The sequence below is a fragment of the Anopheles cruzii genome, chromosome 3 (assembly GCF_943734635.1).
Source record: "Anopheles cruzii chromosome 3, idAnoCruzAS_RS32_06, whole genome shotgun sequence".
Taxonomy (NCBI): Eukaryota; Metazoa; Arthropoda; class Insecta; order Diptera; family Culicidae; genus Anopheles; species Anopheles cruzii.
The window spans coordinates 27407860-27417077 of record NC_069145.1 but is presented as its reverse complement, the minus strand read 5'-3'; the positions used below and the strand labels follow the sequence as shown (position 1 = coordinate 27417077).

The 9218-nt window shown below is 46.5% G+C and overlaps 3 protein-coding genes across 3 annotated transcripts; 2 read left to right on the top strand and 1 right to left on the bottom strand.

The window, feature by feature from the left end:
• The first annotated feature begins 2527 nt into the window (after positions 1–2527).
• Positions 2528–3156, top strand: LOC128273767 (protein SREK1IP1). Its single transcript, XM_053011804.1, has 2 exons — positions 2528–2679; positions 2743–3156. The coding sequence occupies exons 1-2, from the start codon at positions 2575–2577 to the stop codon at positions 3148–3150; spliced, it is 513 nt and encodes a 170-aa protein (XP_052867764.1). The 5' UTR covers positions 2528–2574; the 3' UTR covers positions 3151–3156.
• Positions 3157–3259: 103 nt separating this feature from the next.
• Positions 3260–7348, bottom strand: LOC128272592 (uncharacterized). The gene is made up of 8 exons (XM_053010426.1): positions 7327–7348; positions 6697–7253; positions 6143–6634; positions 5516–6079; positions 4472–5449; positions 4154–4406; positions 3667–4095; positions 3260–3593 (listed from the first exon to the last, which is right to left on the bottom strand). The coding sequence occupies exons 1-8, from the start codon at positions 7346–7348 to the stop codon at positions 3316–3318; spliced, it is 3573 nt and encodes a 1190-aa protein (XP_052866386.1). The 3' UTR covers positions 3260–3315.
• Positions 7349–7812: 464 nt separating this feature from the next.
• On the top strand, positions 7813–9116 carry LOC128274317 (ADP-ribosylation factor-like protein 13B). Its single transcript, XM_053012470.1, has 5 exons — positions 7813–7862; positions 7925–8055; positions 8125–8201; positions 8267–8945; positions 9010–9116. The coding sequence occupies exons 1-5, from the start codon at positions 7813–7815 to the stop codon at positions 9114–9116; spliced, it is 1044 nt and encodes a 347-aa protein (XP_052868430.1).
• Positions 9117–9218: the final 102 nt, after the last annotated feature.

The following is a 9218-nucleotide window of genomic DNA, read 5'->3' as shown; positions in this document are numbered from 1 at the left end:
TCTAGATAGTCTTCCTCTAGGGACCCCTCCTGGTGGAGCATAAATTGCTAGATTAATAAGTGATCATAGTATTTAGTTATGTTATTTAGTTTAAACAACAGTTTACCTCTTCCCAAACATCCATATCGAGATGCTGTTCGTCTACGGACCCCTCCTGGTGGAGCATAAATTGCTAGATTAATAAGTGATCAAAGTTATTTAGTTATGTTATTTAGTTTAAACAACAGTTTACCTCGCTGCTCGTGACTTGCGGCAGGAAGTCAGATGGGGAAAAGCACCACTCGTTTTCCGGTTCTTCCAACGTTCCTGTAGTTGCATTGACTATGAGCTAATAAAAGAAAGAAAAAAATAATAAAATTATAATTAAAAATAACACAATTTGTTATATTTGATCTTGTCAGCGAAGTCAACTGATATCCGGCTATCTATTGTTATCAACCAGGAACCTATTGATAGAGTAGGAAATGAGGAAGTGGTGGGCATTCTGTACGAATCATTGGTGTCTATTAGCTATGCTCCGGAGAGTGGACCCTCCCTTTTAAGTGGGGGACATCATGCATTGTCTAACACTGTAAGGGATGGCGACCGTTGTAAAAGGAGTGAAGCTAGATGCCATGGTTCTGGGGAGTTTGCCTCTCGCTGATTTTTATAATTTTGTAATTATCGATAGATAAATCCGTCCTTCTCAAACCTATGCAGGGGTAAGAGGTGAGACTTATCATCATTCATCATTATATCTTTTGTTACGCGCCGTGTGCCCCACAGAAAGAAAAGGTCATTTTGTAACCCCTACTAAAGAGTTTGAAAAAAGGCTAGCGTAATAATTTGTATGTACCTGCATTGGCTTGGCTGCTGATTTTTTACGACGGAGCTCTGCTCCTCGTTGGTTTCGCCACAACCGTTTTTGGTATTGTGTTGGTGGAGGTAAGCAATTGTACTGCTCCACAAACGTTTTAAATGTAATGGCATTTTTGTACCTATGTTTTTTTAACGATTTCATTGCTTTATACTGTGTTCGCCAATATGTCTCATCTTTTCCTAATTCAGTTACAAGAAACTGAAATTCCTTTTTTGATTGCCTTTTAGAGCGGATGGTATCTTTCAACAATTCAGTTGTTTTTAATAGTCCATCTCTCAAATCGTTGTAATTCGGGCGCGGCCGTCGTATTTTCGTATTATCGTTATTCACATTCATCACCACACCAAATTTTAACCTTTTCAGACCAATCGAAAACCACCGACTGAACAAACGACAACGACCAATGTGAACTATGATCGACCAACCATCGACCAACCATCGCTACTTTGATTGCTACTTTAAATTAACAAAATAGGTTTTATGATTTTCAAATCTTCCACAACTTTTCAAGCTGACAACAAAATTAAAATCGTTTTTAGCGGACTAATTTCAAACCAGCACATTAAAAATTAAGATTTTAATGATAAATGGTTTTTTATCATAAAGTTTGTATTTTGCCATTATGTGTGAGACACAATAATCTGATTATTATTTATTTATTTATTTATTTATTTATTTTTAACCGGCTGATTTATGTTAATAAGAGATTATCTGAATTATTATAAGTATACTAGCAGTTCCCGGCGCCTCATTTCATCCTTTTTTTCTCGATTGAGAGGCGTTTCAGAGAACTTCTTGGTGACTTGGCTTAAATTGCTTGAAAAATATCCGAGCTTTGTTTAACTTTAACTTTAACTTTAACCCAGATTTTGTTAAGTAGTTTTGGAGAAAATGCGGCACAGACGGTGACAAACAACCATTTTTATATATATAGAAATAATGTAATAATATACGCGAAAGGGCGATGAATTAGGCCCCTAAAATAGGAGAAACAGGAAATTTTAAAATTAAAATTAATTTAAAATTCAAATTTTCCCGCAAAAAGTAATCCTTCCGGGAAAAAAGTAATCCTTCCGGGAAAATAATAATCCTTCCGGGAAAAAAGTAATCCTTCCGGGAAAATAATAATCCTTCCGGGAAAAAAGTAATCCTTCCGGGAAAATAATAATCCTTCCGGGAAGGATTATTATTCGATGTCGAGCACGTTTTCGCTTCGAAACCGGCCAACGACAGGAGGCCCGAAAAGTAACAGGGTAGAATAGTAGCACAGAAGGTAGCTCGCGAAATTCCCCTAAACGAGGATGTTCGATGCCGGGCCACTAAAAGAGAATATCGTAAGGTTCTTATACATGACGGTGAGACGCGTCAAAACCGTTTCGAACCGGTTCGGAAAAAATATGTTTTCACTAATTTTCTTTCCAAAGCTTTGATTAACAATAAAATGAAGGAACATCGATATTTTACATTGCCCCCGTTTGATGTTTATCTCAAGCTTCAAAGCACTATTTAAGCACTGTGACGTTAAAATGTTTCATCGAAATTCAAACCTCAGACGCACAGGGCGCACCGGCACCTTTACTCACCTTGAGCCGGCAAGCTGTCAAGTCAGGTAAACACGGCTTTGTTTTGTACACAAAACCTCTTAATCTCAAACAACTGAATCACGCTCAAATTATCATTGCCCTATAGAAATGTTTTAATCGGAGCCTGCGAACATGGAGTACCTGACCGGCCTTTCGCAGAAAGAGAACGTTCGTGCGGCGTGCAAAAAGTGTGGATTTCCGGGCCACCTCACGTATCAGTGTCGGAACAATCTTACGGTACCTTAACTTGCAGCGCGTCCCCTTTCCGACAAGGTTCTTAACTGTGTTTGATGCCTTTAGGTCGATCCTCAAAGCCACTCCGTAGTGGCGGGACAGCAGCGACCCGGTAGTGAATCGCCTGAGCATAGCTATCTCACGCCGCTGCAAGAGCTGCGGCGCGAGGAAGAAGAGCGTGAGAAACGCAAAGAAGAGAAGGCTGAACGCCGTGAACGATCGCGACGCGCCAAGGAAGCTCGCCGGGAGCTGAAGAAGAAAAAACGTCCCAAGCATCGTTCGCGTTCCCGATCCGTATCCGACAGCAGCGACGAATCGGATAGTGACAACAGCAGCAGCAGCAGCGACGGTGACAAGAAACGACGAAAAAATCGTGATAAGAAAAAACTCAAAAAGAAGCAAAAAAAGACAAAGAAAAGCAAGCGCCGCAAGCGAAAGCGACGCGGTACGGACAGTTCCGACAGTGACGATTAGATTCGTTCGGCCAGTGATGACAGCGTTCGCTGTAAACTAATAAAATTGTCAAAATTTAACAGACTTTATGTGGTCTTGATACGTATTTCGCAAGGACACTGAAGGGAAATTAACAATGAGCCTGACCAGAGTAATGGTTGGAATGAAGATGGGTCACGGTCAACGTTATTTGAAGAAAATTTTGGAACTCGACAGGTTGTACTGCAGCAGTTGGAATTCGTGCTGGATGGCGTTCAATCGCTTCCGGGTGAGGGCCACCGTCGGTAGCATCTTTTCCTCCGATGCGTCTGCGGAATGCTGCAGCAGATGAGTTGCGGCGTTCGAGGCCGTCTGTTGGTTCAGTTTGGCCATTTCCCGAGCATGTTTGGCGTGCACCTCCTTGAACCAGTGCAACGAGTTGAAGGCTGCCGTTTGATTGAGCAGCGTCAGCAGATACGAAAGTCCTACAAAAGGAGAATGCAAATTGAATGCGGGGATACGGAAGATACCAATCTTTCTCGCAGGCACTGGCCATACCCATCACGAAGCCATCGTCGGTCGGTAGAAATGTGCCGTGGCGGTCCTTTTTGGCGATGGTTTCCTTCGCCTTCAGCATTGCCTCTACGTAGCTGATCGTGAGCGGTGGTATGATGAGATAGAACAGCTCAAGATGCGCGAAGCTGTCTGCCGCGTTGCTGCCGGATGCATTGGCCTCACTGGAAGGCCGCCTTCGACGCCGAAACCCTTCGAAGGCGTTGATTAACAGACGGAAAAACTCGTTCTCCAGTCGCCAGCTGCTCCGAACGGCGGCCATATCCTGTCGCCAGATACCAACGGCCGATGAATCATCATTCGCCTGTCCCTGCGTGTGGTCTTCTTCTTGATGCGAGAACAGGAACTCGGCCGCTCCCGTACACTCGTGGAGGGCACCAGAATGCAGCAACCGAACGAAAGCCATAGCATTACCTAAATGTGGAGGAATAGCTAAGTATCCTTCAGAACAAGGGCCGTGGCACGAGCTTACCAATATGACAGATCAGTTTCCGGAACAGGTCAACGTATGATTCACCATCGTCGGAGAGACCGAGCTGACGAATACGCCGATTGAAAGCTAGCGCCCGCTCGTACGTGTAGCTGGGAGCACTGGACGGTTCGGTACCTTCGGCGGTGGCCAACTTTTTGGCGTCGGCCACCAGCCGCGATTGGATCTGCTCGTCGTACAGGAAGTGAGAGAAGGTGAACAGCTTCTGACGCAAAAATTGGAACGCGTAGTTGACCTTCGTGGAAAACGGGGGAGATCAGTAGAAGCAAAGAACTGGAATCGGTTTCAATCGTAACTTACCACCGTGCTGACGATGCCAGGTCCGTGCCGTTTGATTGAATTGGCAATATGCTCGATTTTGACTACGTTCACAACTCCACCACCCCCACCACCCGTACCTCCAACGGCGATACCACCCACGGGGCCACTTCCGATACCGCCACCCTGCTGGCGTTCGATAAACAACTGTCCGTGCAGATCGTACCCGTACGAACTGATGAACGACTCAAAATCCTCCATCAGTGCCAGAATATCATCGTCCTGGCCGTGTCCACGCGGACCACGCCTATCTTCGGCCGTCGTACGCGGCAATTGATCTTCCACCAACTGAACGCCATACTTTCGATCGACGATCGTGCGCATCTCGCGGTAGATACGCCACTCGGACGGCGAGATCGTCGACAGTGTGTAGAACACGTCGCTGAGATGTTGCGCGACCGCATGCGGTGCATTGAACCACCCCTCCGGGCCGCTTCCCTCGAGCCGTGCGTTTCGGGTGCGCAAAAACGCAAACACAAGCCGCTGCGTGTGATCACTGGATCCTTCACTGTCGCGAAACGGATCGTACGGTTCAATCTGGGTGCACTTGCCATGGAAATCCCAGCGAATGAACGTTTCGATACGATTACTCATGGGCACAACGGTCGCCGGTAAGGCCGTCATGCCGGTAGCCGCACTTCCTGCCAATCTGGCAAACTTGCCAGCAACGTCCGACCGTCGACATTCCTCCTCCCATTCGATCAACGTTGCAAGACGATCGAGCAACGAGTCGACCTTACGGTACGCATCGTCCGACAGAGGAAGTAACAGGGCTCCGCCGGGACTGTTCGTAGCCTCACCGTGGCAGAGGGCGACCGTAAGCTTCGCCAGGCCCACCCGGTCCGGTGTGGCCGGTCCGTGAAGACACTTTTTCAGCACATCGATCGTTGCGAGCTTCTCAAGCCACAGCGAACCTCCGGCGGCCGATTTGGTATCCTTCGCTTCGCGGAGCAATTTTTTCTGCACAAGAAAAGGAAACGTGACTCGCGTTGTCCGTTGTCATGACAACGTTGTATCGATGCTTACCTCGGTACCGCTGATGATGGAGTAGATTTTGTGTTGTTGATGTTGAACGATAAACTGCAGACAGGGCACGATCACCGAACGGCGCGTAGAGCACAACAGAAAGTCCACCAGCAGCCGGCGGTAAAGTATGAGTCGATCGGTTTGATCCGTTGGCCGCCTGCCGTACAGTGCGTAGAGCGCACGCAGCACGTACTCCATTTCACGAACCAGCCGGATACCTCCCAGCAGCAGGCTACACTTGGTGCGGAGTGTTTCGAGCGTAAAGTTGGTCGCCTCGGATGATGCTCCCGGGTTCGGGCGGGCTTGGAAGCGGAGTTGAATGTGTGCCTCCACCAGCCAACAGGTGGCGTGCAGACAGAGTGTCTGAGCCGTGCCCAACTTCTCCCACTGCACCAACATTGCATCGCGCGCCTTCTGGTAGTCGAAGATGCCCGCTGCAACCGGCGTACTGACCGAAGTCGGTGCCGAGCTGACATCATAGTCACGCAGCAGCTTGTGACCCTGGTCCCGCACGAACTCGTCCGGCAGCCAGGGAAAGTTGTCCTCTAGTGGAATCAATGGGAACTTTTTCCAAGAAAAAGAAAGTATTTACGATTCACTTCTTTTGCCGAATCAGTTGCTACTCACCTTTAGGTTAATTTCAATTAGATTCTTCAGCATCCGCTGTTCGATGGGCAGAAACAGATGAAGGGCAAAGTTGAGCAGCACGTTTACGGTAATCACGCCATTACTTTGCGCGATATCAATACAACCAGCATTAATACGCAGCCCGGCGACAAGTGTTGCCAATTGACGCTTGAGAAAACGCAGAAATCGATCGCTGAATGCTTCTCCCGAGCTGACCGGGTCGAATTTCGTTTTCACCTTGTAGAGCGCCTCGAGCATCCGCTTTTGGCCGGTTGTTTCTGGCGTAGTTTCATCGCCGATCCAAAACGCAAGCGAGTGACAGATTGAGAGCAGATCACGGAAACCGGGCTTGTTCTGGGAGCGCTGGCTAGTGGCCGGTTGACGTAACTTCAGACCGAATGCCCTCCAGTGCGCGACGAGGCCCGTTTTGCGAAGGATGTGATCGAGCTCTAAAGCAACGCGTAACAGTTTGCCAAGGTATTCGAAGAGATACTACAAAGAAACAAAACTGAGTATTTGCAACGCTCGATATTCTTTGCCCGATCGACACTTACGTCCACGTCCAGTGACGGTGGCGATTTGCCATCAAACCCATTCTTCTTCGAACGTTTGGTTCCACGGCCGTACGCAGCTTCCTCGTCGAAAAAAGCTCCGATCTGACGTAACAACAGGACACCGACATCCCGCAGACGCTCGAAATGACACTGAACCTTGGCCATCAGATCAACGTTCTGTGCTATCCACAGCAAGGGTAGTCGATCCGCGGCATCGCGGATCGATTCCGTTCGCTCTGAAATCGTGCGAACTAGCGAGTGGATTTCCCACTCGAGGCAATCGATTTCACGGCACAGTTGGGCGAAAGTGGACAAAATTTTATTCAGAGGCACCGTACTGCCGCCTCCCGGTATGCTACCCTTGGTTCCATGCGTACCGTAACTGCTCTCGATCATCCGAGCAGCCGGAAGCTGCTCATTGCCGCACGCATAATCAAGCCGTACTATGCTCGGGATGGGACTTGGTGATGGTGCCGGCAGCAGCAATTGGTTCAGCTTCTGTTCGTATTCCTTTAGAAAGTGACCATACTCTTTAATTTGCGTTGCGCAAAGATGACCTACAAGAAACGTTGAAATGTGGCAGTAAGTACAGTAATCGCCCCTCTTTAGTTATATTGCAGGAATAATTACTTGAAGAAACTAGAGTTTCCATTTTGCTGCTGGTTACTGCATTGCAAGGGATTCCAAACCGAGTTAAAAAATTAGTTTAACAAGAAATGATTCATCTCCGGTTTGTTTTGATCCGAACTGACAAATGTTTTGCTTCACATTGTCAGATGATACCAGGAGCAAGGTGCATAGATGTAGTATATTTAAAATTGCAACGTTCAAACTAAAAGAAGATGCTTTTATACTTTCAAACGTTATTTATTGTAGCAGGTTTATGTTGTTTTCATGGATCTTCAGAAGTTTGCTCCAGCTTACTCTCTTCAGAAGTCTTGCATTGGCTTTAAACTACAGAGGCTCCAGCAATTGACGGTGTCCATTCTTCCATAGCAACGGTAGTTAAGCATTAAACAGGCAATCTAAACAAACGAATTTTTGATTCATGTGAAAAGTCCACGGTCGGTCAATTGTTAAATACACTAGCAGGGAACCATGTGAATTGACCGGAGAATGGGAACAGTTTGTACAAAATGCTGTAAAAAGACCAACCACACTAACGAGTGAGAGAATCGATCGTCTTTCAGTTTTCCAAACAATTCTGAAATGCTTACTTCGTTTTCAGTGATGCGCTCAGCATTTTGTTGCTGGGCATTGAAAGTGCAGGAAAAACGGAAATTGCTTTCAAAATTTGCCACCGAAAGAGGGGCGATTTTGCACCCACCAAAGGATGCCGCCTGTTCGAGACTGTAATAGGTAAGACACGTGTGCCGTCGCATGGATCAACTTTAATTAAACAGGCCGCATGAATTTACTTATTTGCAGCCGATACCGATGTCAAGTTAATCGAAATCGGGGGTGGTTCGGACCTCCGAGATATTTGGAAGTATTATTTCTTAGATGTGCGATTCCAAATACAATGGCGCAGAAAACGTACCTTGTAATGATCTAGCTCTTTCAATTTTAGGCTCTAGCTGTAATTTTTGTAATTGATGCTTCCAACATAAACAACATCTGTGAGTCTTATAAAATTTTCCAGAACCTAATGGCGCACGAGTTTCTCGTTGGCAAGCCGTTTCTTATTCTAGCCAATAAGCAGGACCTTCCCGAGTCGGTTGATTGTATCGACATTTGCGAGTATTTGGACGTCGAGTACCTTGCCAATCGGTACAGATGTCCCTGCTTAGTGGAGGCCAGTGGGAATTGGGTCGATGCTTCCCAAGAAGCCAACGAGTACGACGGATTAAACTACGGTGTACAGTGGCTGGTGAAAACTGTGCTGACGCACCGTCAGTTTATTACGAATCGTATTAATTTCCACAAACAGATGATTAATCGAAATGTAACCGATGGTGCCCAAAGTATCAAAAGACCTCGCACCGGAGTAAAGTCTGGACGACGGAAACTATCGAAGGATAGTCGCCCAAAGACGGCACCTTCCAGCCACCAAGCATGGCTGCGGAAGAATGATAACAACTACTTGACCAAACGGAACAGTGTGATCTCCGTGAAGAGCACACCAAGTAGTACTACCACGGAACGGACATCGACCGAACGGACGATTAACTCTAGCTCCAAACCAACGACTGAAGGAGGTCTATCGGTAGTGGAAGAAGCTTTAGAAGTTAGCCATAGCAGTAGCGGCGGTGAGGCGTAGTGTTTGCAAACTTATTGGGACCCCGCATGAATTTGTACTCGTTTCTCTTTCAGACCGTCCACCGATTTTCATTATACGAAAAGAAGAAATGACACTAGAAGACCTGTCATTATCATTCTCTGTCAATGAGACGAATGGAAAAGCAGTAGAAATAAGCTAAAGTTTTTCCCTGTGCCAATTAAATTCATACGTATTTCGATGTGCAATTGTGTAATAAAATGTAACTTCCACCAACGTATCTGAAACGATATTGTGCTATCAA

Coding starts and splice junctions, on each gene's coding strand:
- LOC128273767 (XM_053011804.1), top strand. CDS start 2,575: ATGGAGTACCTGACCGGCCTTTCGCAGAAAGAGAACGTTCGTGCGGCG. Junction 2,680..2,742: donor AGTGTCGGAACAATCTTACG/GTACCTTAACTT, acceptor TGATGCCTTTAG/GTCGATCCTCAAAGCCACTC.
- LOC128272592 (XM_053010426.1), bottom strand. CDS start 7,348: ATGGAAACTCTAGTTTCTTCAA. Junction 6,635..6,696: donor CACCGTCACTGGACGTGGAC/GTAAGTGTCGAT, acceptor GTTTCTTTGTAG/TATCTCTTCGAATACCTTGG. Junction 3,594..3,666: donor CGACGATGGCTTCGTGATGG/GTATGGCCAGTG, acceptor CTCCTTTTGTAG/GACTTTCGTATCTGCTGACG.
- LOC128274317 (XM_053012470.1), top strand. CDS start 7,813: ATGGGAACAGTTTGTACAAAATGCTGTAAAAAGACCAACCACACTAAC. Junction 8,056..8,124: donor CCTGTTCGAGACTGTAATAG/GTAAGACACGTG, acceptor ACTTATTTGCAG/CCGATACCGATGTCAAGTTA. Junction 8,202..8,266: donor GGAAGTATTATTTCTTAGAT/GTGCGATTCCAA, acceptor TTTCAATTTTAG/GCTCTAGCTGTAATTTTTGT.